The 25,083-nt window shown below is 51.1% G+C and overlaps 1 protein-coding gene across 4 annotated transcripts; it reads right to left on the bottom strand.

The window, feature by feature from the left end:
• Positions 1-11,530: 11,530 nt before the first annotated feature.
• CRYZ (crystallin zeta) lies at positions 11,531-25,009 on the bottom strand. 4 transcript variants are annotated; one of them, XR_012633651.1, is made up of 10 exons: positions 24,909-25,009; positions 23,918-24,042; positions 23,433-23,585; positions 22,206-22,369; positions 21,400-21,451; positions 19,467-19,616; positions 18,953-19,054; positions 18,771-18,866; positions 12,403-12,496; positions 11,531-11,656 (listed from the first exon to the last, which is right to left on the bottom strand). XR_012633651.1 is itself a non-coding variant. In XM_074905971.1 (9 exons), exons 2-9 carry the CDS (start codon positions 24,026-24,028, stop codon positions 18,370-18,372), a joined length of 990 nt encoding a protein of 329 aa, XP_074762072.1. In that variant the 5' UTR covers positions 24,029-24,042; positions 24,909-25,009; the 3' UTR covers positions 18,164-18,369. The 4 variants fall into 4 exon arrangements, 3 of the variants coding, with proteins under 3 accessions (XP_074762074.1, XP_074762072.1, XP_074762073.1); XM_074905971.1 differs by lacking the exons at positions 11,531-11,656; positions 12,403-12,496 and adding an exon at positions 18,164-18,531; XM_074905972.1 differs by lacking the exons at positions 11,531-11,656; positions 12,403-12,496 and adding an exon at positions 18,494-18,630.
• Between the last annotated feature and the right edge of the window lie 74 nt (positions 25,010-25,083).

Here is a 25,083-nt window from a genome sequence, read left to right as displayed (position 1 = left end):
CCACCCATTCCACTTCTTCTCCTGCCTCTTTGGTGCAAACTTCTTCCTCTTCAACAAAATCTGCCTCCTCATGTACTTGTGTCTCCCCTACCATCTGCCCTTCCCATGCCACTTTTTCTGCTGCTTCCTGCACATTAAGTGTTCTTGTTCCTTCTGCCAAGAATGCTCCATCTGGTGCTATTAAAAAATAATCAGCATAAGACTTTTGAATTGAGATTTGTGTTAGTGTTAAGGCTGTTTTACAGGGTTATTATTAAAGATGCTACCTCTCCCAAGCAATGAGGGGACATCAACATGGTGACAAGAAGAAAGCTTGCTGTGCTGCTTCTCATCATGCACCTTTGCTCTGACTACGTTTCTAGTGCTGCTGTTCTGGCAGCTGGCATAACCAATTTAAGCCAAAATGCTGATGCAGGACCATCTTTCAACTCTGACCGCTCTGCCTGCCCTCTGTACTCTCCCCCTTCCCCCACCTGCCTAGCAGGGAGCCCAGGTGTGTCTACGAAGTAGCTAGAAGCTTGACAGTAACGCTCCAAAGTTAAGAAATAGTTGGTAAATTGCTCATGTAAAATACACACACAGAGGAAAAAGAATACTCAGCTATTCGTGTCATTGCTTCCCATGGATTCTGTAATTACATCAGGGGAATAACACAAGGTCAATTCCTGTCCGCTGGGAATTTCACGGCAATGCCCTCGCTGAATTCGGTCTGTGGGGTCTGTCCCGGGGCAGCCCCCCAGCAGCCTGTGCTGCTGCACCGCTGTTCTGTACAAACACGGCAGGTGCCGGTTCCTTAAGAAGAGGGAAGTTCTGTGCCACCAAAAGGAACAAGAGCAATGTCTTTCCCAAACTGCGCAAAGGCTCTCTTGCGCCAAATCATCTCCCACTCCTTTTGATTTGTTTTACCCCCCTGCACTACTGCTGCACCCCACAGTTACTGCTTTCTGCTGCTTGCTGGTGCAACCGCCTGTGCACCCAGGGCCCGTCTCTGGGACGGCAGACAGAGGAGACTCCAGGCCTGGAGGACACTACTTGCCCGTCCCGTCTCTGCCAGCCGCATGGAGCTCGTGTCCAGCTTGCCACAGCCCTCCCCCTGGCCCCGCTGCTCCCCGCGGCCACCCCTCCCTTCCTGCCCCTCAGAGCCGGGCCCGACTCGCTCCCAGGTCTCTGCAGAGGGAAGTGGAAGGTGCACAAGGAGCCCAGGTGGCTGCAGACAGTGCAGGAACCAGGAGCAGGCAGGACAGGCTGGGAAGAGAGTTTCCAGAGAGAGGAGGGAGGTCGGCAAGGGAGAGGACAGAGCTCAGCAGGTGGCTTCCTCCCGCCAGACCCCGCATCGCTGAACACTGGACCACACTTCAAAATTCAACACTCTACTTTTTGCAATACAAGCAATCATGCCTTTGTCCAAGACACATCTCGCACCAGGTTTCTTCCTTATGTTTACCACTAGCTTTCTGTACCTTATCTTTTATATCTTTTAAATGTTTTCTTCTTTTATACACACATATATATATATATATATATTACAAGGTCAGTTATCAATCACTACTATACTTTCACACCACTCACACTGAAAATCCCACCTCCTGAATCTGGGAGAGCTCAAGTCCATTACCAAAATCAGTAACATGAAATTATTTTTAAAATTTCTAAGGGAAGTTCAGGTACAAAATGAAAACATCCCAAACTGTCATCCCAGCTCAGAGTAAAGATTCCTGTCTCCACAAAAGTAGTGTCCAAACTGTCCGGCTGCTTATATTGGACTGAGTCCAATGTAATGGATTTTGATGGTCCCTGTAAAATAGATGCTTTGTTCACTTTGCCTGAAAGAAACCAAATGCTGTGTGGTGCATGGTATAGTCTATCTGTTTACCTGCTTCATGAGCAGAAAGAGCAGTTCATTTACTCTGGCTGCTGCTTACAAAGCATTCCCTTCTGTAAAGTGAGGTCTTGCCTTGGGCAGAATGGTAACGGCAACCGTGAGGTTGTTTCAGCATTAAAGCATTCCAAATGAGGCACCGTGGAACCTGAGAAGGTAACAACGAGGAGATTCGGGTCTTTCCAAAGACCACCTGCCCAGGAAGCAAACATGTTTCAACCCCGATCCAGGGGGACAGCTGCCACAGAAGTCGGGCTGCCCAGGAACTACATCTTCTCTACCCTGCTCTCTGCATGGGAAACACAGACCCGTGCGAAGACCAACACATGAAGACCACCCGGCTCTGAACTAAATGGTATTGACAGTTGTCTGCAGCCAGGTGAGGAGACTGAGGCAGAAGCAGTTTCATCTGAGAAAGAATCACTGAGGGAAAAGAGCTGACAGACCAGAGACGAGAAGGAACCTCCAGCCTCCTGTATACACTCCCCAGACGAAAGACAACACACCTTACAAGAGTGTGCTCTTAGGCTCACATAGAGGAAGGAGGTCAAGAGGCTCCCAGCTGACCAGAAAAAAACCCTTAGAACACCCTGGATTAATGTGCCAAAGTACGACTGCGCACAGCTAGCGATTTAAAACCCACAGAGACGCCTGTTCCTGCCAGCTGTCGGACCCTTAGGGGATGGCAGAAGGAAACGGAAGAGCAGCAGTGCAGACTGAGGTCAGTTTTACCCTGTGGGTTTCTTTGCTTTTCGGACTCTCTGCTGCTGGGGAGTGGAAGCTTAAGGTGACCTGCCAGTACAGCTCCCAGCAATGAACGGCTCGGGGTGCAGGGACCACAAACCTTCCTGGAGGGAACCAAGACCAAGCTGAAGGTTCCTCACTGCCCATCAGGCCACTGCTCACCGGGAGATGAGCTTGGGAGAAGCCATTAAGAAGCGAAAGGGGAGCAGAAGTCATCCAGCTGCCTCAGCTTGGTTTAAAATTTGAAACGTTAGGGCAGACCAGACTGGAGCCATGTCAATCTTCACCAGCAATAATTTTTTGAGGTAGATTAAAACCAAACGGAGACAACCATTAAAAATCCAGGGAAAATTCATGCCGGGGCATCTACTGAACCATAGAGCAGCAACCTTCCACATTTTCACAAAGTGGTGAGATTGCTTTTGTCAGGCAGTCTGTGGGGGTTTCAACACAGGAGCAGCAATATTGGTTTATAGACATAAAATTGTTATTGTTCTATGAATCCTTTTTTTTAAAAAAAATGTCTATGTTAAGCTCTCAACTACAGTTCTGATGAATCCTCAGTTCCCCAACTGAAGTGACTGAAGACCTAAGCTTATCTAAAAATAAGTGGAGAAGTATTTTCTGCTCTGTAAATGCCATGATTGTGATGCTTCACAGTCAAGTCATACATCTGACAAAAAGGAACTGACAGTCTTTCGAAACACAGAGCCTAGGGCCGGGTGACAAACGCCGCTGACAGCAATTCTCTCTTGGGACTGGCAGTATCTCCTGGGCACGAAGAGCACAGCGAGATCAGAAAAGACAGAGCAGGAGCCCACCCCGGGTACTTCCACGCTTCTGACAGACCCTGTCACACCACCACGGTGATCTGCCCGCACTCAGACTGCAACTGAACCACCCCAGGGGAGCACTCTGCACCTTTTGCTTTCTTCAGCCTACGCAATTCTCTCCAATAAATTAGTTCTGCACTGCTAATGACAGCACCGGTTAGGAGAAACCCTGTCAGATGGGTGTCAGCGGGACAAAACCAGAACAGTGCCTATCAGTCTCCTCCCAACACCGCCCTGGGAATGACCCTTGGAGGCCCAAGAATGGACTGAGAACCAATTCTTTCATTGCTCTACACTTGGTTTCTTAATTTGCTATAAAGTTTACCTAGGTAACCCCCAGGTAGATGGGGACAAATCTCTATGCTATTTAGGAGGTCGTTCCTACCCGTAATTTTTAGGATTCAATGATTTTTCTTGTCCTTCCTTGACCCGCACCATCCCTGAATCTCAGGTAGCCTCCTGGCAGCAGAGATGATGCAGGACTGGACTAAGAAGCAAACGCCGTTACCTCCTTACCATTCGGACTATCTGTCTGTGTTGGACAGGGGATCTCTGTCCAAGCCTAGAGCCACGAAACCGTGTGTGTTGGATGTAAGCACACAGGAATTGTGCTAATAAAGGACAACACTATTGTCTTAGGCCAGCTCAGTACCAGATCACTAGCTTGACACATTCCATTGATACCGCATAACATTCTGTCCTCTAGGTTTGCAAGGTTCTTCTTCAGTAGTCCTTGCTCAACTCATCTGAGCCTAGTGGTGAAAGTGCCTAAACTAAAGTTTCTTTCACACAAGAGAGGGGTTCTAGAAGCAAACATCTTTGAAGGCTTCAGCATTATTCAGTGAACAGCACGTTACTGGCTTTACTGTCTCAATTCTGAATGCAAACCAAACAAAAGCAACGCGCAAGACGGTCAGAGTAACCCAGCAGCAACCGCCTTGCAGAGCGTTAAGCACTCGTGTGGTAGCAAGCCAGAAACAGATAACCCCTATTTAAGGACAGTTTGCTACTACTAATACTACTTTATTAACCACACAGCTCTATGCGAAATTAACCTAAGCTACAGTATTTTGTTAAATTAGTTCTCTAATTTCCTTCCACCATAACTTGCAGAAGTAATTCTAACCTCACTTTCAATTGTGAAACAGTAGATCCAGATTTACTGTGGAGGCAGATGGTATAAAAACCCCTGGATGCATATACCTTGACTGAGCTCAGCTGAAGTCATTTTGATCCCACACCAACATTTTAGCCAAAAAAAAAAAAAAAAATTTGCCAGAATCAGTATGAACTCTTTGACTCTTCACCCTTACCTCCTTCCAACGGGCTGTCTCTGTGAACAGAGAGGTTCTCCGCTCCACAGGGCTGCTGACAGACTGCGATGTCACTCCTGTCCCCAGCAGCCTTGCCAGATACACAGAGGTTTTTCCCCACAGCGGCCATGGTGACACATGGGCCGCTGGGTGCTGGGGACCTGGGGACCACTCCAGAACTCTGAAGCTGGAAATACACAAAAAATGCCTTCAGTTTCCAACTCTAACAAAAGGTGGACACAAAGAGCATGCACATGTGGCGTACACTTGAGGCTTCGTCTTTTAAGACAGGCCTTGAGCTGCTTAAATTGGGAAGAGCTTTGTAACATGCAGAAGGGGAGGAGAATATTTCAAACTGAAAATCCACTGCATCGAATTGCCCAGAATTGCAGGGACCATGACCTGTATCATGCCTCCCAATCCAGGGTTCCTACAATTCCCTGTACAGGAGTCAAACCTGGCTGGAGATCCAGTGTAAGAGATGAAGTTTCCATACGCTCAAGGCACTTCACATACCCCTCTGAAGTCCTGGTACCAGATACAGTCAGAGACAGGAGCAGATTGACTAAACCAGAAAGCTTTAAGTAAGAGTCCCCATGGTTTTCCTGTTCAAGACCTTTTTTCCCCCCAGCTGACGAAAAACACCAAACATTTTAGTGTATAGAGAGATGGGTGGCAGCTACATATTTCAGTAGTTAGGAATTTTCTTTCTTTCAAAAATTCAGTGAATCTTTATGCAAACTAGGTCTACACATCTTTCAGCATTAGGCAAATACACCAACAAGGAAGATTATATACCTGTACCTAAACAGAGAAGTAGACAGAGCTAACTTACCTTCCTCAGAAGGTGCTCTGCCTCAGTGGGCACACTGATGGGACGCAACTGCCTCCCTCTTGTCACCCCACTTCTCAGTGTCTTTCCAGCTTTTTGCTTGGGTGGAGGTGGCGTTGGTATCAGATCGAAAATGATGGGAGACTTATCAGTCGTGCCTTCCACCACATTTGGGCCTTCACGCCTCTCCTCCTGTGAAAAGATTTTAACCAGGTTAAATAGGTTATGCAAAACCAGCGACCGAGCGCGTTGAACCAACCATGGTTTGACAGCTCTTTACACCTAGTAAGACGTGTGTGTACTTCTAGAACAATTCCGTAACTCGGTGCTTGCAATTTCGTTCATGAAAATATTTCTGTGCTAAAACCCTTTCTTTTAATTTGCAAAGCAAGAGGCAGACTGCTTGGAATCGTCACCCCCACAGGTATACACGGCACTGTGAGCCGGGTACTGCTTGTAACCGTGCAGCGTTCTGCTCGCCAGCAGACAGAACCCCACGGCACTGCTGCGCTCCCTCCGCCGGCAGGTAACATCGTTTGGCATCGATTACGCAAGATGTGGTTCAAAACGCTTCTCTCGCGTTTGTAGTGGCGGTCTAGTCCTCCTTCAGGATGAGACACAAACAGAGGCCCAGGGTCCTGAACAGCAAAAGGCACCTCTAGAGAATAAATTCTGCAAACGCCGCGTGTGCTGGGTCTGCGCTCTGCGTCATGTCTGCATACCCTGTGACTGATCTGGCTGTTTCGTCAGCAGGGAGCATTAAGTAGAAAGTGCCAGCAAATTCTTGGAGAAAGGATCCTGCCCATCACCATACAGAGCAAATGCAGGAGGGAGCTACTCGTCCAGTGTCTGCCAGGCAGTGGTCACAGCCCCATTCCAAAATCCCCCAGTCCCATGGAACTCCTAACACAAAACTGAGCACACCACGTCTTTCTAAAACAGAAGACAAGTCCAAATCTCACCTGAAAGTAACTGTGTATGTATCAAGATCATGTCTGGCTACTCCAAAAAGCTCTCATTCTCTGAACCTGCCAGTGTGACTTAGCAGGAGGAATGGTAAAAAAAAATAAAGTCTTTTGCTACTTTGCAGCTGTAGATGAAGATGAAAACTTGTAAGACTGTGTGAAAATATTCCTGAGTTCTTGGAGTTAACCAGGTGGCTGCCTCCCCCTCTACATAGCAGTCTATGTGGAGGGAGAAAATTATGTATGCAGAGATTTTATACTATCAAAAATAAGTCACCACATTTTTCTTCCTGTGATCAAGAACTGGGCATTTGACCAGTAAGTCAATGTCTTGAAAATTAAGGGGACGTTAAAGAGGAGAGTTTAAATAAAAGCTGATCACTGTTTGGAAGGCATGTTGCCTGCAGTATACAGTTCTGGGAACTACAGTACTAAAGCAGTATTATAAAGCTGTCCCTAAAATCACGTTATTTTCAGACAGAACTATGGCCTCACCCTGCCGGCAAGCTGTTGGCTGGGTTTAGGTGCCGGGCACTTCTTTTCAGGTGTTGGAGTCTTCACAGCCTCTTCTGCAGCAATGATGGGAAGAGGTGGGAAACTGAGGGAGTGCTGCAGATACTGTGGAGCTGTATGTGGTCGCCTGCAAGTCTAGAAAAGGAAAAAGAAAACAGCTACAAAATCTCAGCGTACAGTTTCCAGTGCAGAGCAGCATCATAAGAAAAAAAAAAAAAAAAAGCAGCACTGATGGAGGTATTTGGAAGTGATGAGTGATTCTCAGGTACCTTCAGGAAATTAAATTTTCTAGTCTGCCTCCGAAGAGCCAGGCACCTTTAGGCATCTCTCACTGAGCGTCCAGATACTGGAGCACCCAGAATGACCATAAATACAGGTTTTGCTGCTGTCTCTTCAGGTGAGCTCACAGGCACGCAGCCGTGTGCTTCAGCACACGCACACCGACAACGCACACCAAAGCAGGCCTATCTTTGTTCAACACTCAGCATTTTTATGACATGTTAGTTCACCTTTTCCCTGTATACCCTTCAGAACACCAAGTTAAAAGCCTGTTTCTCCGAGTTAACTCGCTGCCTCAGAAGAGGCAGGCTCCTTGGATCAGTGTCGATGCCATGGTGTCCACCATCACACACAACTACAGGCCCAAGCGTCCTCTCTCTGCAGAGGAGGTTACTCAGGACTGAAAACCTCACTTCAGTCTGCACCCACGATCTTCACTGAAATCGAGAGCCAGTTAAAACTGAACCATCTATTTGACCTTTGACCTTAGACGTTAGTATCATTATATTTCAAGAGTATATTAACATTCTTCCTCTGCCTGTTAACAGAGAGGAAATGGTTTCTGAGCCAGAGCTCCAAAGCACGGCCTTCAGGGTGAGCTTTAGTCGCACTTCACCCCTTCACCTGTTTCCTAAAAGACCTCCATTGCTCTCAGGATTTTGGCAGGTGTGTGAACAGCCTACAGCCACAGCACTCATTAACAAGACTTAATGTACTGACACTGGCCTAGCCTTGGGCGACAAGGCAGAGAAAAGGGAAGGATTAAAGCAGATTTATCACAAAGACTTTTTTTTTTCTAGGTTCTGATGTGCCATCCCTGCAACATCAGCTTCTGCAGACTTCTCTCTAATGACACAACCCTGCAAACAGGAGGTCGGCCCCAGGGGATGGAGGATGGGGCAGTCACTGCTCTAGACTAAGCCCAGACCTCACAGGCCTACGTGCACGCCTGCGCTGTGTGTGCTCACGCCAGCGCCTTCGGGTGCTGACAAAACTCACCCCTTGTCGTCGGGAGCGACCAGCTGGTTCTCTGGAGATGGGAGGGAAGAGCCCACGACTTCTGGGACCGGCCGGTGGGTGAGGGAAGCGTATAAACATGGCACTTCCCGCTGGTCTTCTGGCTGGTTCCACCTAAAAGAAAAATTTACGTCTCTGAGGTACTAAACTGTGTAAAAGAGGCAAGTCAACATCGGCCTGCCAGCTCTAACAGCAGTGTCTGAGCCGGCCTGCCAGCTGTCTGTCACCGGACAGCTGTGACACGGGGACGCCTGCTTAAGGAAGGAAAGGAAACCACGGGGAGAAGGAGAGGGACGAGGGGAAACACTTGTTCCCACCTCTGACTCATTCCCCTGCAGCCCTCTCCCGCTGCTGATCCTCCCAAATTCAATTCATCTGCCTCTTTCTGCGTATCTCCCAATTCTTGGCTTGGCTGAAGGTCTCTTTCTCTTCTAAATTTGAGTGCACCTGCCACTTCCTTGCTCTGGCTGCTGCCCCTCCCTCCCTTCTCTTTTCAAAAGCCCCACACTGGGCTGAGCACCCTTCTGGAAACAGGCAGCTCTGTCTCCCATCCTCCCTTGCTCAGTCATCTGTCTCTCTCCTTTCCTTTCAGGTTAGCTACTCAGCCGAATTCACTGAACGTATGAGCTGAGGGTTAAATCACACTGCTAATTGCAGCCAGGTCCCTGTGTCCCGGCGTGGTTCCGCAGCAGACACAGATCACCCATCTGCGGGGGTCGTGGTTCGAGCCCCCCGCAGCCAAACGCCAGGCAGCCGCTCACTCACCCCCAACCCTGGGCCACGGGAGAGGGAACTGGAGGGGTAGAGGGGGGGAGACTCAGCGGCTGAGATAGAAACAGTTTAACAAGTGAAATAAAACAACAATATTAGAAAGTATAAACGGGTAAGGCACGAGGCGCCTGCCACCACCCGCTGGCTGACACCCCGCCCGTTCCCAGCTGGTGATCCCGGAGAAGCCAAGAACCCGACAAAGCCATCCCAGAAGCGAGAGAGAACCAACCCCTTCCCAGACGACCCTCCTTTACATCCTGAGCGTGACGTTACACGATAGGGAATATTCTCCTGCCCAGTTTGGGGCCGCTGCTCCAGCCGTGCCCCCTCCCAGTTTCTTGTGCACCCGCCCGCGGGCAGGACAGGGGCAGTTGGAAAGTCCTTGGTCTCTTGGCAGCAATGCACACACGTCCCTGTGCTATCAGCATTCTTCTGATACCAAACCCCACACTGAATCCAAACACAGCACTATTCTAGCTACTAAGAAGAAAAATTAACTCTGTCCCAGCCGAAACAGGACAGCAGGCCTCTCCCCTACACTCCCCGCTGAAGGAAGCAGTTTGGGTTTATGTTCCAAAATCACCCAAGTCCAGGCTCCCTTCACAGGCTGCCACTGGGGTGACTCTGCCAGCAGGACTTCAGTCAGTAAACAGTGCAACTGCCACAGCCATCGCTGTCTGTCATGAAAATCTCCTCCTTCCTTTCCCTCATAAAGGTATTATTTAAAATCAGAAAGATTGGACATTGCTTTTCAGCTGCTCCAAGCAGCAGCTAGCTTCACAATGCATTCTTCTCGATGGACACAGGCTCCTAATAAAGAAATATGACGCTGAGTATATTTCAGCCAGAATCAGAACAATTTGTCCCATGTGAGTCCAAATGACTTCACAGGGAGAAGAACCATTGACTTCTGTGGGACTTCCATGACTAACAACGACAGAACCAAGCTCTACCTCCATGACACCAAAGCAAGGGCTTCTGAAACCTCTTTTCATTACTTACATGCTGGTTCTGCTAAATAGGGTGTGGAGAGGCAAACAATTGAAAATATGAGCTCAGCGTGCAGCTGCAGTCCAGAGCAGACAGCGTCTAGAATTACTAGAACAACTGCAACACGTAGCCTGAATTATTTATTCATCCTGTTCTGGTTCCCCATTTCAAAACAGAAACAGTACAACTAGAAAAGGTTGAAAACCGGCGACAGCAATGAGAAGCCTGGAATGGCTCATGGGCGAAAGACTCAATAGACTGAGAGTCTTCAGCTTGGAAAACTGAGAATTATGAAAAAGGTGTGTAAAACTACAAATGCCTTGGAAAAGAACAGTTATTAACTCTTTTCATAATGAGAGCAATGGAGCACCAAACAGAATTATCAGACAGCAGATACATTAATTATTGTGCAGAAATGTGAGAAAGTGCCATTTCCTACAACTCCTAATTAAATTCCGCAACCAAGAACACTGCAGAACCAAAATAATAAGTAGATTCCAAAGGAATTAGGCGCGTGAATGGAAGTTCCTGACTGCTGGACAGAGGAAGGAGGAGACGTAACCCTGGGCAGGATCACCCTCTACTTACCTCTTTCTTGTACTTTTTCCACAAACCTCAGAGACAGAGCCCTTGGCCCAGTGAGCCTCTGGCCAGAGCCCCGGTTTAACCCCGGGCAAAGCTGCCGCGTCCCCCCAGCGCTCAGGAGCATCCAGCCTTACCTTGACATTCCGCACCTTCTCCTTCCTGCCATTCCTTGCTGGTTTCTTCTTTGCTCCTGGCTGATGACGACGCTGTCAACGAAAGAGAGAAACCTCGTTAGTGGACACTATGAGATGTCAGTGAAGGTAAGAACCCTTGCTTCTGCTCAGCTTATCACCTGCCTGCTCCCCGGCCGTTTCCCTCACCGAGCCCTATGACAAAGCCCCTGTTGGTTCAACCATTTGCACGACACCTCTGTAAATTAACATCAGCAATTAACAACTACGCATCTGTAAAGCTGTAGGGACCAACTCCATTCTTGATACGTAACGGGAGCGTGCCCGAATTTTGTGTTCAGGTGAGATATATGACCACGTTCCAACCGCTTTGTTTGGACTAGAATTTTTTTAAGCCAAGTAGCCCCGTGAGTATCACCCCACAGCCTGATGAGAGCGGGAGGGCAGCGCAAGAGCCAGGACAGCGCTCGCCCTGCTGGCGGGGCGGGCTGACAACCAGAGGTCAGCGGAGGTTTCACGCGGGGCTGTCAAGCACAACGACTTCCTTCTCCCGGCAGGACAGAGCCCTTCAGGGCGCCGCAAGGGCGCGGCTACCCCAGACAGTCCAGTAGGAGTGAAGAGCCCTGGCTGTCAGCGGGGGAGTACCTGACAGGGCTCACCCAGCTGGGGAACGCGTACCTCGGCGTCAAGGGCCTTATTAAACACTGTGCCAGCCAGGTACTCCTGTACGTGTCGCAGATGTTCTTCCCGCAGGGTGTTAAGCCGGTACTCCTTCTCCGGAATTATTCTTCCACTCCTCGAAATCTGCCGTAAACAAACAGAATGTAACTAAGAGGGAAAAGACGGAACAAGCTATGATTTTGAACAAAGCCCAATTTCCCAGAAAGGCTGCTTTCTCTTCCTGCTTAGTTACCACCTCTGCTTCTGCCACGGTGCTGGAACTCACCTTCCGAGCACAGAATTGTCATTTCTTTGACCCCATGGACCCCACCAGCCAGCTGAAGAGGGCAGGAGAGCCCCAGTCACATCTCCTAAAAGCTGTGGGCTCAGCCTTGCTCTCCAGGGGCTGCTGCCCAAGTCAGCGGAGGGCAGTTAAACACCTGCCTTCCTACTGCGTAGGGGTTGCCTCTGCCTGTGCTAAACACCGTCACACCCAGGAGCGCATAAGTATATTTTAAAATGTTCAGCGCGTTCACCTTTACCAAATCCTTCAGCTTTATTAAAGTCTCTTAAAAAATAACCCTGAAGCTATTTAAACAGCTATTAGAGTCAAAGATGCTTAGCTGTCACATTCTAAAAACCTAAGAGAATCAGTACCCTAAGAGAATCAATGCTGCCGGGGGATATGGTGTAGGGGAGAACTTTGGGATCGTGGGGCTTTGATCTGGCACAGCAGAATTGCACATGTTTGGCTGGTCAAATTCTTACCGATGACAACGCATACCTCTAACAAACGTACAACACGACTGTCAGTGATTTGACTTGCACAATATTAAGAGAAACAAATAATTATTTTTTTTTTCTCAGAAAAGGAAATTTTTCAGTCTCACCAGTCCTGATCTCTGAAGGTGATTTCTTATCCTGGCATTGCTGAAATATCCAGCCAAGTGCTTGTCTCTCAGACTGTTATAGGTTTCCAGTAATCTGAAATAAAAGCAATACAGATGCATATAAGCCCCTTGACAGCCAAGTTATTAGAGAGACCTGCCCAATAGTTTGCCGCACAAAATGCAGTCTCGTTGAATCATGCCCAACATTTTGTCAGGTAAATGCCCATCAGAGTATGTAAAAGCAACATCTTCCGGCCTCCGGAAGATTCCTGTCAGAAACAAGGGACGTCTACAGCAGACAGAGCAGCTCAGCACCGACCGGCGCAGCACCGCCAAGGCACAGGCTCCGGCAGAGCCCAGCCCTGGAGGGCTCCCAGACCAACCCCCACGACAGCCTCCCCGGATAACAGACTCTTCCGGGATTCCAGAGCGCGCTTCCAAGGCTTGAGAGACACCGACCGGGCAGCACTGCCACGGCTCTGAGGTGCTGTTCGGCCCAGCGGACTCCGGGACGCTCTGCTGGGCTCCTCCCCTTCCCAGAGCCCTGGCGCAGGGGTGCCAAGTCCTCCTCTGTATCCAGAGCAATAAAAATGAGCGCAAGGCCTCCAAGTCTCTTCCTGCGTCAACATGCTAAAGGTTCTCTAATGCGTCCCTCGAACAATCCAAAGTGAACAAATTGATCTCTCTCCTATTTATTGGTGCGAAGCTGCAAGACCAACAAAGGAAGAACCAGACCACGCAGCCCATCCAAGCAGGACGCTCCCCTGCTCTACCCAAGGCACGTCCTGCATCCCTGGAAAGCCAGAGGGGAACCATCACAGCTACCCCAGCGCAGAGGTTCCTTTTCTCCATGCACCAGTCTCACTGGTTACGTGGCTGTTTGTCTATTTATTGGCTACTTTTCTTGAAATCCCCCACTGTTCGGGTATCTGACAAACACAGTGTTTCCCTTCTTCCTCCTTATCTTCAGTTCCTTTCTCAGGTGACACAGAGCTCCTCTGGGACTTTTCCAGCTGCTCAGGGGTACACAACAAGCTGATCAAGGCCAAACTCAGCAATCAAGGACAACAAGAAATTTTTCTATAATTTTAACGGTTGGACTAAATGATCTTCAAGGTCCTTCCTAACCTAGTTGATTCTGCGATTTTGGGAAACTGTTTGCGCTCTGTCAAGCATTTGGCAGACTCGCTGCCTTCCGTGACACAACGGTGTACTCAACAAAAGAAATCTCTTTTTAAAAAAAGATCAAAAAACCCAAAGAGATCATGGATTTACAGGAGTTTTATCTGGGGTTTCACAATAACCTCACAGGTAGCCTATCAACAATAAATTAAACTTTAAACAAACGATTTAGCTCATCCTGTTATGCACGTTGATGAACCACTGGTACTACAGCAACTCTTCTACATTACTTTTTTAATCCACTGTTTGCACTCGCTTTTGAAACCACCAGATTACATCAGCTGTGCTGAGGATGGACTCATGGTATCACCTGGCAGCTGCATACAGTGGCTGAGGAGAAAGTCAATCCAATTCCTTCTCATTTACTTCCTTGCATCTAATATTTCATGGACCATATAACCAGCTAAGATGCCGCTCCCACCTGAGCAGAGGGATGTAGCAACTTCCGTTTCAAAGAAGTCTGCACATGATTTTCTCATTTAGATGATGAACAGGCTGGTCCTCAAAAATGCTGAATTAAATTCAAGGTTCAGAAGGGTACTGGAGGGAATGAGGAAATGTTTTGGGCCTGAACCAAGACCTGTTAAACCCCTGGAAAGAAGGCAGCCGGATGTCCTGGCACCCCGAGCTCTCTGCTGGGGAAGGCCCCTCCCGCCCAGGAGGGCGGCACAGGGACAGCGCACGGAACACGCCGGGCACCGCGGTGCACAGCACGGGTCTGGGCTCATTGCTGGCGCCACAGAGCAACGCAACCCGGGGCTTGGGCAGCGCCTCCCCAGGAGCAAGTTATCGGAGAAACGTCACGGATTTCCTAACTCCGTGACGTCAGAAACAAGCTCTTGAGCAAAGCAGACCCCTGGTCTCATTTAGTCCTCTGCTCCTGCACCTGTTATCATCAAAAGGCTAACAGAAGTTCGTGTCTGAGAAGTTTTCTTCCAGAGAGTTAAATATTTAAGAACTACATTTAAATGTCACCTCTAAATCCTCTACAAGAGATAAAAGTGCAGAACTGACAAAAACGTGTGTTAGAAAAACATACAGCAGAGGAGGAGAATGAGTCTTAAACAGTACTGTACAAAGTGTTTGTCACAGTCGTGTCACGGTAAGTCCAAAAAGTCTTTTTTTTTTTTTTTTTTAATCTATTTCTGGGACTCCTTTTTCTCTGCCTGTTTATCCTGTTTCTTCTTCTCTACAAATTCTCGGTATTTACTGGAATTGCAGACAATTTTCCTAGCGCAGGAGCTAGACTGACTGATCTGTAGCCTCCAGGACAAGATTCAAAGCTCTTCTCAGAACTAGTACCACATTCGTCTCTGTGGTATCACAGACAGTGACTACATATCACTGTTACTTCAATAATTTCATATTTAAGGTTGGTTAGCATGCTTGGACCTACACTGTTTGTTCCTGTTGAGTCCCCCAAATTTATGCCAAATCAAGACTGATTCAAGTGAAGCAATCTCCTCAGAATTCTTCACCAGTGATGTTCCAGGTGTAGCACTTTTCCTACAGAGTCGCTGAGAAATGGTGACATCCCATTTTAACAATACCTTTTCAATGGACATCCACTTTTTTGTAGTAAATGTTCTTTACCTTGCGTACTAACATAGATGAGAATATACTGAAGAGTACATTTTGGGAGTTTCTAAAAGGAAAAGATCACCATCAAATAATCTCTCTGCTTCTCACCTGTCTAGAATTTTAAAGTGAGGGACCATATACCATGGGAAAAAGGAATATTCCCCAATTCACATATCCCTTGCATTAACTCGCCATTCTACCGAAACAGCAAATTGGGATTACACAACCAGACACAAATCAGGGCAGAGCTGATGACCATGATTTTAGTCAATTAAGGAACTGTCCGCTTGGAACTCCGTATTCAGTGGGATTTTCACTGCCACTACCATTGATTACCAGCGTCTGGTTTCTCTCAGCCTGCAGCGCACAACGCACTGTGCTCAGGGCCAGGGCTGCGTATCACAAAGATTTTTAAGACCTCTCTTGCTCATCTGAAAGGATATCGAGTCACAGCAGGCATCCCATGTCAGGTTTGTAAAGCAAATCTTCACAGTTAATAAGTCACAGTGCAATTAAACCAGTGACTGCTCCCCAAAGACATAATCTGAGAGAGCCCCAAAGCTGTAGCTCCGGCCCAGTGGAGTCCCGGGGAACCGGAGCCCCGGTGTCGTGCGCCCCAGCTGGAGGCTCCTGCCCCTCAGGCAGTCAGCCCTGCCCTGGAGGAGACCACTCCTCACCCCAGCGACCTGCTGGATCTCACACCGTGCCTGCTGGGACACGAAGAAGAAAGGCTCATATCCGGCTTTCGGGCAGGACAAGCCTCACCACAGGCTGTACACCACAAACGGCAAGTTCGACATCCCCAAGGCAGGGGCCGGCCCAGCCATTCCGCTGGGGAGCAAAGACTCCTCTGAGACTTCCCAGGCTCCCGCCACCTGCCTGCCATTCCCTCCCTAAGAAACCCTTCAGCCACCATCACCTATGTCCCACTTCCACAAAAAGATACTGTCGGGGTCTCCAGGGAGGGAAGCAGATGCTGGAAAAATGGTTTTCTGCAGAACTGGGAGTTGGTGTTAAATCCTGACGGTAAGGACTTTGTGAGTCCCAGCTGGGAATGGCCTAACAGGCCCACATGGGCCTAGGACTCAAAAGATGATGCAAGTCCATCACAGAGAACGGGATCTTGCCATCTACGTGCCAGTACGGGCATCCAGAAGGTAACTGCTGCCTTTATGACACTAAAGCCTCCAAGCTTACACCAAGCAGATATGGCCAGTGGGTTCCTCTCTCTCCGAGACCATCTGTTCAGAAGATGAAAAGCCAGGAAAACAATCCCCCGTCTCCACAGAAGGAGGCAGGTGCTGTGCGAGGAGCCAGGGCTCTGACACGTGTACACTGACCCTCCTGCTCCAAGGGGGAGGCACTGCCCGCGGCTGGGCCACCCGCCCGGCGCTGCGCCGCAGGGACCTCACCTCGAGGAACTGCTCTGGCTTCCGCAGTTACTAACCTCGACTACTACTGCCGTGCTTGTCAGAAACCACACCGGGACACAGCCCGTTCACGTGCAAGGGGTGACCCCGACTGCACCGCGGCCCCCGTGTCCCCCCTGCCGCCACCCCCTGGCACCCCGCGGGAGGGACAGCGACCGGACCGGACCCCGGACCTCCCCCGCCCGCTCCCCGGAGCCCGCCCGGACCGGCCCTGGGCCCTCCGGAGCCCCCCGAGCCCCACTCACCTTGGCGGCGGGCAGCTGAGGTCAAAGTGCCGGCGCTCCGGGCGCGGCAAGGGGCAGCTGTGCCGCGGAACCTGTTGGGGCTGGCTCCGGCTGCGCCTGGGAGCTGACGGTGGGACCGGTCGCCGTGTCCCAGCGCTGCTCGCCATCGCCTGATGCTGCTTGCTGCCCTCTCCTACTCCTCCTCCTTACGGCTCTCCTCACTCACTACTCGCCAACTCCACATTTCTCATGACCTCCTCGCTCCTCGCCTTCTCCTCAAATGAGCGCGGCTGGTGGCGTCCCGGGCGTTGCTAGGACACAGCGGGAGCGGGGCTTCCCCCAGCCAACGGCGGCAGCGCTGCCCGGGTTGCTAGGAGCCGGGCGGGGGCGGAGCTTCTCTCAGCCAATGGCGGCAGCGCTGCCCGGGTTGCTAGGAGCCGGGCGGGGGCGGAACTTCCCCCAGCCAATGGCGGCAGCGCTGCCCGGGTTGCTAGGAGCCGGGCGGGGGCGGAACTTCTCTCAGCCAATGGCGGCAGCGCTGCCCGGGTTGCTAGGAGCCGGGCGGGGGCGGAGCTTCCCCCAGTCAATGGCGGCAGCGCTGCCCGGGTTGCTAGGAGCCGGGCGGGGGCGGAACTTCCCCCAGCCAATGGCGGCAGCGCTGCCCGGGTTGCTAGGAGCCGGGCGGGGGCGGAACTTCCCCCAGCCAATGGCGGCAGCGCTGCCCGGGTTGCTAGGAGCCGGGCGGGGGCGGAGCTTCCCCCAGCCAACGGCGGCAGCGCTGCCCGGGTTGCTAGGAGCCGGGCGGGGGCGGAGCTTCTCTCAGCCAATGGCGGCAGCGCTGCCCGGGTTGCTAGGAGCCGGGCGGGGGCGGAACTTCCCCCAGCCAATGGCGGCAGCGCTGCCCGGGTTGCTAGGAGCCGGGCGGGGGCGGAACTTCTCTCAGCCAATGGCGGCAGCGCTGCCCGGGTTGCTAGGAGCCGGGCGGGGGCGGAGCTTCCCCCAGTCAATGGCGGCAGCGCTGCCCGGGTTGCTAGGAGCCGGGCGGGGGCGGAACTTCCCCCAGCCAATGGCGGCAGCGCTGCCCGGGTTGCTAGGAGCCGGGCGGGGGCGGAACTTCCCCCAGCCAATGGCGGCAGCGCTGCCCGGGTTGCTAGGAGCCGGGCGGGGGCGGAGCTTCCCCCAGCCAATGGCGGCAGCGCTGCCCGGGTTGCTAGGAGCCGGGCGGGGGCGGAGCTTCCCCCAGCCAATGGCGGCAGCGCTGCCCGGCCGGGCCGGGAGCGGCTTTAAGGTCTTTCCCAGCCCAGCCCCTGCTGCGGCATCAAAGCCCACCCGAGGATCAGCTTCCCCCGCGGCACAACGGCCGCCAGGACAGTTTATTGTTTCCACGTCAGCCACAAAAGCAGCAAAAATGACTTGCAAGTCTTCGCGGCTCCGCTCGTGACAGAAAGCAAGCGGCCGGTCAATTATTAGCGGGCGCAAGTCCCGAGAGCGCCGGCCGCCGGCGCCAGGGCTGGGGCGCAGCCCGGTTCGCGGTGCCGGGCGCGGGCGGCTCAGGGCAGCAGCACCACCTTCCCCGCCGCGCCCGCGCCGCCCAGGATGTCGCTGTGCGCCTGGGGCGCCCTCGGCAGCGCGTACCCGCGGCCCACGGCCGGGCGCAGGCAGCCGCCCTCCAGGCCCGGCAGCACGGCCGCCGCGCAGGCACGGCGCTCCTCCTGCGGGAGGGACAGCGTCACCACGAGCCCCCGCAGGGGCACGGGCTAGCAACGAGCGTGAACTGAGGCTTCCTACCCTGAGAAAGATCTCAGGGGGTTCTGGGAGGAAATCAAAACGTAAAGGAACAAACAAGTGCCTTACAGCGGAGTTACGCCTTCACCCCCACGAATGATTTCAACGGGAAACAGGGGTGGGAACAAATCAACCAAAAGCTCTTTCAAATAAAAACGTTTCTCACCTCAGTTGCAAGATACAGGCTAACTCCAATTATGCTGGACTCCTTACTCATGGTGTCTCTCGGATTGATCTCAATGGGACCTCTACAGCCCACAACCTGGTACAAATTAAAGGAGGCCAAGGTACAACCGCTGAACGGCGGCGCGGAACGCACCCGCAGTGCCAGTGCCAGGAAACACTCACCATCACCCTTCCCCCGCAGGACAGCAGCTGCAAGTCCGCAGCCAGGTTGACGTTGGAGAGCATTTCTATGACGATATTGACTCCTCCTGCCCCTGCACACGCCTGCACAGGACACAAGGTCTTATCCACACCACTCCAGTTACTGCTGGGCTACCACCACGTATTTCACGTGCTACAGATAACACACATCCTACAGTTCATTGCCCCAGTTCTAAGCACAGCCTTTGTACTCAGGCTGACAGCTACTCAGTCTAATTTCAGCACGGTCCGATACGCCGAATTACAACGTGCTGCCCTACTGAGACTCCCGGAACGCCAGAGGCTCTGCGTGCCATTGCCTGAGAGACAACTCAGCTCTTCCAGCCTCGAAAAGTTTTTCCTTGGGTCGAAGCGGAAAAGGCAGCACACTAGTGCTCCTACAAAAATCTACTTTAAAAAACTTGTGCAAAACCTGTTCACGTTTTGTTAGTAAGAACAATACACGCTGCACCACCTAGCACTGATACACACTTACCTTAATTTTATCAAGGTAATTAGCTTCTCTGTGATTAAAGGCTTGGTGAGCGCCATTTCTCAGAACCAGGTTCATGCCTTCCTCAGTTCCTGCTGTACCCAAAACCTTTAAACCATAAGCTCTGGCGATCTGACATGTTGCTATTCCCACCTGAGGAGGGGGGGAGGGGGAGGAAGAAAAGAAATAAAAATTTTTTTCTTCTCTCTCTTTCTTAGCATTTTCAATTTTATATATTCTACCAGCAACTTGGATCTTACCCATTTAAAAAGTTGGCTTGGTAACCACATTTTTTTAGCCATAATAAGTCATTTGGATCTTAAAGACAGCCAAACAATATTTTAAAAAAGAAACAATATTTACAGAAGCACAGTAAAGTTTTGTGGTTTAACAGCCATCAGCATTTGCCATAAACCCAGGCAGAACGTCCATCTGTTAAAGCTGGGCGACGTGCATTTGCTACAAAGACAAGGAGATGCTTCTCTTCAGAGAATCCCCCGCTCTGATACCAGCCTTATATATTGCAAAGGACATCTGCAAGCACAAACTGTATTAACGCCACTTTTGCACCTTTCACAGACAGATTCAACGATTTCTTTCGAAACCAGCCTGTCCGTGTCCCACCCCAGCTCTGCAGGCCAGCGCTGCCTCCCCAGGAGCCCAGGGCCACCCCAGGGGGGCCAGCGCGGCCCCGGGCCGGCTCCGCAGAGCAAAGCTCCGTCCTGTGGCTGCTTTTGAAATGGGAATGTACAGATAACACACAGAACACACGGACAGGCTTCTCGAAAAACTCTACCCTGACCATCTGTCTGGCCAGGACCTCCCCAAACCGCCAAACGTGACCTTGTTTTCACAACAGCAGATCACCAGTTTTCAACTAAATGAAAAAACAAACACTGCTAATTAAAATACATCATGGCCAGACCGATTTCCACAGAAAAATTGTAAAGGAGGCACGTTTTGAAGAATCATTATGGGAGTCAACACCACCTGAAAGAAAAGACGCAGCACAAACCCCCTTTTCTCTTCAGTGTGTGCATCACACCCACACGTGTCCCACTGCTTTTACAAGTGTTCCTACAGCAAAGGCTACACGAGCACAGAACAACAGAATTGTGTCCTGTGCTTCTGTAAACCAAGGGAATATATCTGCAAGAAATATAAAATAAGTAAGAATAGAAACACTACATTTACCTTAAGGGGGAAAAAAAAAAAAAAAAAAAAAAAAAAAAGAGGCGACCACGCTGAATGTAGTATCTTGGAATGAGATCTGAACAACTCCTCATACACATGAGTGTCATAATCACCCTTCTGCTGTGACCAAATAACGAAGGACTTCGCCCCTTTACAGCAGCTGTTTGGAGCGTCACCAGAAGCTGAGCAACAACACTCCGAGTATGGGGGATAAATCGAACCAGAATGTGGTGTAAAAGAGACCTGAAGTCAGCCTGTCACGTGAAGCCACAGCAAACGGAGTGTCCAGTGTCACCCAGTACCCAGCCCTGGATTCAGACACCCCAGCCCCACCCGTGCCCCTCGCCGTTAGCTGAGGGTGAAACCACCCGGAAACCCATCGCCGCTGCGGCCGCGGCTCACAGAACTGACAGCAACGTGCACATGTTTTAAAATCCCAGCTTTCTGCCCATAGTTACACCTCCGGAAGACCAGTTAGAAAGCTTCCCACTTCCGACTGTGACAACGTGCTCACTATGGGGCACTCTGTGAGGAGGGGCCTCACACAATTGCTCGCGCAGTTTCACAGCTGTTTGGAGTAACAGGGTTTGCTCTAAGAAAAAGGTATCCTAAAGCATCTGAAATAAAAACCTGATTTTCTTAATCTATTGATATAAACGTGACCTTAAACCGTATCACAGACGAAAGCAGATACAAGACAGAAAGCAGCATTGCTTATAACTTGTCTTCTCAAAATACTTACTCCCCCACTGGCGCCATGCACTAGGACAGTCTCTCCTGCTTTGGCACGCCCTCTGCATGGAGAAACAGAAAATATTGGCATCACGACTGCAGCACACAACCATCAAGCATCAGACTGCATATACTGACATCACACCCCTTCCACCCAGTATTATTTCCCCTTTATGTTATGGCTAAACAGGGATAATCAGCCTCCTTGGGGAAACAAGGAGGCAAAATAAACCGGGTCGTTTACGAAGGAGCACGCAATTACGTCAAGGTGCAAGGAGCAGCAACGGTCTGGTACTGAACCTCAACATCTTCACCTCTTACAGACCTTAAACTAACCCCCACCAGTTCCAATCCCTCGTTCTGCGACACTAAACCAGACCTCCAGCCCTAAGCTGACAGGCAGGCCTGGCTCCTCCTGGCTGCACGGTCCTGCCGCAGCCAGCGCCCCGGGAGCGAGGCGGGCCTGCTCCACGGCACGCTGCCCGCCTCAGCAACAAACCAGAACCGGGCCTGGTTTTCCTCCCGAGCTAAAACACCAATGAGTACTGAAAACGAGTTACACGTTTTACTACACGATACTTATCAAAGAAGCCTTTCCAGGTGTGTTCTCTTAGGAGAAAATGACTGGGAACTACAGTCACCAGCTTCTAGGTAACAATTAACTGGCAGTTCCACCAGTTTAACAAATTTAACTTAAGCATTTTAATTATTTCCCAATCATTGATCTCCCACCATTTTGCAGGGCAATGAAAACAAGAGCTTCAATGTTTTCAATATTCAAACAGAAAATGCACAACCTTGGACTTGGCACCTTACTTTTGGACCAGAGCGCGATAAGCAGTGAAGTAGGGAATTCCAATCGCTGCTCCCTGCCTGAAGTCCAGTTTATCCGGCAAGGGAAAGACTCTGTCAGCTGCAGCAACTGCATAATCTGCATATCCTCCAGAGATCGTATCGATGGTGAAAACCCTGTCACCTTTCTAGAAAGGGGGGAAAGGAAATAGAGAAATTATTTTTCTCCTCAGTATATATCAAGACCCAGTTCACAGAAGGTCAGGCTGTTCCTAACAGCTCTCCTGTTAAAAATAACCCGTTATATTTGTCACAGGGAAGACTTTTATAAATGCTAATACATACAATCAATGCAACGCAAACCAGATCATTTCATACACTCACATTTAAGTGTCATAATTACAGTCCCCGCTCTACAGCGTAACACACAAACCCACCGTCTCACTAATATTAACCTTCATGAACCCAAACCCTAAAGAATTCCAAACGCAAAACCTCAGAAGCTTTTACAAACACAAAAGAAGCATTTCTCCATTATTTTTGTTTAAGCAAGGAAAAAAGACATGCTCCTAGGACACCCCGTGACCTCTCATCTCTCCCACAACAGTTAAATAAATTAAATTCCAAGTCGGAAAATTCCAACACAATTTTAACTGCAGTTTTTATGTTTGTCTGAGACCAACAGTCTAACGACTTGAAGGGAAGAACAGACATTCAAAATAAATAATTTTTATCTATTATAATAGATACCTTTTAGCAAACTGATAATTGCCTTCCCCTGTCCCAAGGCTTTCCCCCTGAGAAAACCTAAGTCAAATTACTAGACTGGAGTAATAAACTATTTGAAGAATTTTAACAAAAATATGTAATTTATGGGGCTTTATAAATAAGTAAAATAAAAGCTACTTCCACCTAGAAAACTTTACAGAAAATTTTCCAGCTTTGCATGAAATTATTACCTCAAACGGGAACCTCAAATCCTTCTGCGAGGCCCTAAGGAGTCCTGCACACAGCCTGCGCAGAGCCGGTGCCGGGGCTCGGCAGACCCACCGCAGCGCCTCTGCTCAGGCCCTGCCTGCTCGGGGGCCCACGGCACCGGCCCCCCCAGCTGGGACGGCCAGCCCGCCCCGCCGCACGCTCTCACCAGGCACGCGGGGTGATCCCCAACCCCTCGCACCGCCCCAGCAGCACGGCGGTCACGCACAGAGGGTACAACGCACAGTAGGGGCTTAGAGCCCAGGGTGTAAATACCTTGAAGGCAGTCACGTGCTCCCCAACACTTTCTACGACACCAGCCACATCTGAGCCAGGAGTATAGGGCAAAGCTGGTTTTCTAGCGTAATTTCCAGAACGAATATATGCCTCGACAGGATTCACCCCACAGGCATGGACTTTAATTAACACCTAAAACAAAAGATGCTTCTTAAGCAATAAAGGTTTAGAACGTGGATTCACAGCACAGTATCATAGCATTTGGACTAAATTCTTAAGCAGAGTCAGCAAATATTCAGAGTTGAACTGAAGCCATTTTCAGGAAATCCTTTACATGGAGCATGTAGCCCACAGAACAGTAACAAGCCCACATCTCTTAAACGTGATGTCTCGGGCAGTATGAATGTGCTGACCAAAACCTACACGTTCAAGATGAAAAGTTCTGGTTTGTATTCTTCATTCTGCTTGGAAGGCACCTGTTATCGTTCAGCATCATGATTCCACTTCACAGGACTCGCACCTACCTGATTTTCTTTTGGATCGGGAATTAAGACATCTGACTGGAGTCTGAGTACTTCAGGGCCACCAAATTCAAAAACTCTGATGGCTCTCATCACATTTCTTGTGGCTGCCATAGCAACCAGGATATCTGGGGGGGAAAAACAATAATATTGTATTGCCTTCGTAACTTATGCTGCATTTTCCAAATAATCAGACAACCGCCTGACAAGCCACTGATTAAACCGAGCCTCACTCTTCATTTAAATGTGGGGGGTTCTTGGTGGGTTGGTTGGGTTTTTTTCACAAATCTTGTAACAGGCTCAGAATTAAGCCTACTATTTGCAGGACTTTATGGGCATTAGGCGACTCTCATCCAAATAATTTATCCATGGAGGGATTTCTCCAGCAGCTGCCCTCCACGGGCAGGTGTTCAGCGCCGAGGGGAGAAGCACCGCGGTCGCTGCCGCGTCCCGCAGCCCGGCCTGTCCCGACCACGCGGCACCGCGGGCACGGCTCCTGCCTGCCGCTAACCGGGCACGGCTCCTGCCTGCCGCTAACCGGGCACACCAAACCTCCCGCCGGCTGCGTACCAGCTCCCAAAGCCAGGCGGTACCTCGGGCCCGACAAGGCGTCGGCAAGCGCCGCAGCGCAGGCACCGGAGGTTCCGCTCCCGCGCCCCAGGCGGGTTCGGCCCCGCCGCGGGGGGGGGAACCGCGGCCCCGGGCCCTGCCCCGCGGCGGCGGCGCCGGGACGCGAATGGCGGAGGCGGCGGGCCCGTGTCCCGCCACGGACGCGGCCGGTGTCCGCCGGGCGCGAAGCGAACAGACCGGCGGAGGCGGCCGCAGGGCGGGAGGCCGCGGTGCGGCGGCGCCGGCGCAAGAGCGTCAGGCCCAGCGCCGGGCGGCGCCTCCCCAGGGGCGGCTGCAGGCGGCGAAGGCGCCCGCGGGGCTCCGCGGGGCCCTCACGGCTCCGGCCGGACACCCCTGGGCTCCCGCGAGGCGCGACAGAACTCACCGGAGCTCGGGCGGGGCGGCCGGGCCGGGGCTGCGGGGCACCGGGGCACTGCCGGGAGAGGGAGAGGGGCGGGAGCGGCGGGAGGGGCGGGCCCGGCCCCTCCGCCCGGCCCCTCCGGCCCCGCCGCCGCAGCCGCCTGCCCGCGGCCGGTGCGGGACGCGGGGGGGTTGGGCCG

Source organism: Athene noctua, chromosome 5 (genome assembly GCF_965140245.1).
Source record: "Athene noctua chromosome 5, bAthNoc1.hap1.1, whole genome shotgun sequence".
Taxonomy (NCBI): Eukaryota; Metazoa; Chordata; class Aves; order Strigiformes; family Strigidae; genus Athene; species Athene noctua.
This window is presented reverse-complemented; position numbering and strand designations above follow the sequence as displayed.

Excerpts from the sequence above, each read along its gene's own strand:
- CRYZ (XM_074905971.1), bottom strand. The coding sequence starts at position 24,028 with ATGGCAGCCACAAGAAATGTGATGAGAGCCATCAGAGTTTTTGAATTT. Across the intron at positions 22,370-23,432 it reads AGCACGTGACTGCCTTCAAG|AAAGGTGACAGGGTTTTCAC; the intron begins GTATTTACACCC and ends CCCCCTTTCTAG. Across the intron at positions 19,055-19,466 it reads ATTACCTTGATAAAATTAAG|GCGTGTGCAGGGGCAGGAGG; the intron begins GTAAGTGTGTAT and ends TGTCCTGTGCAG.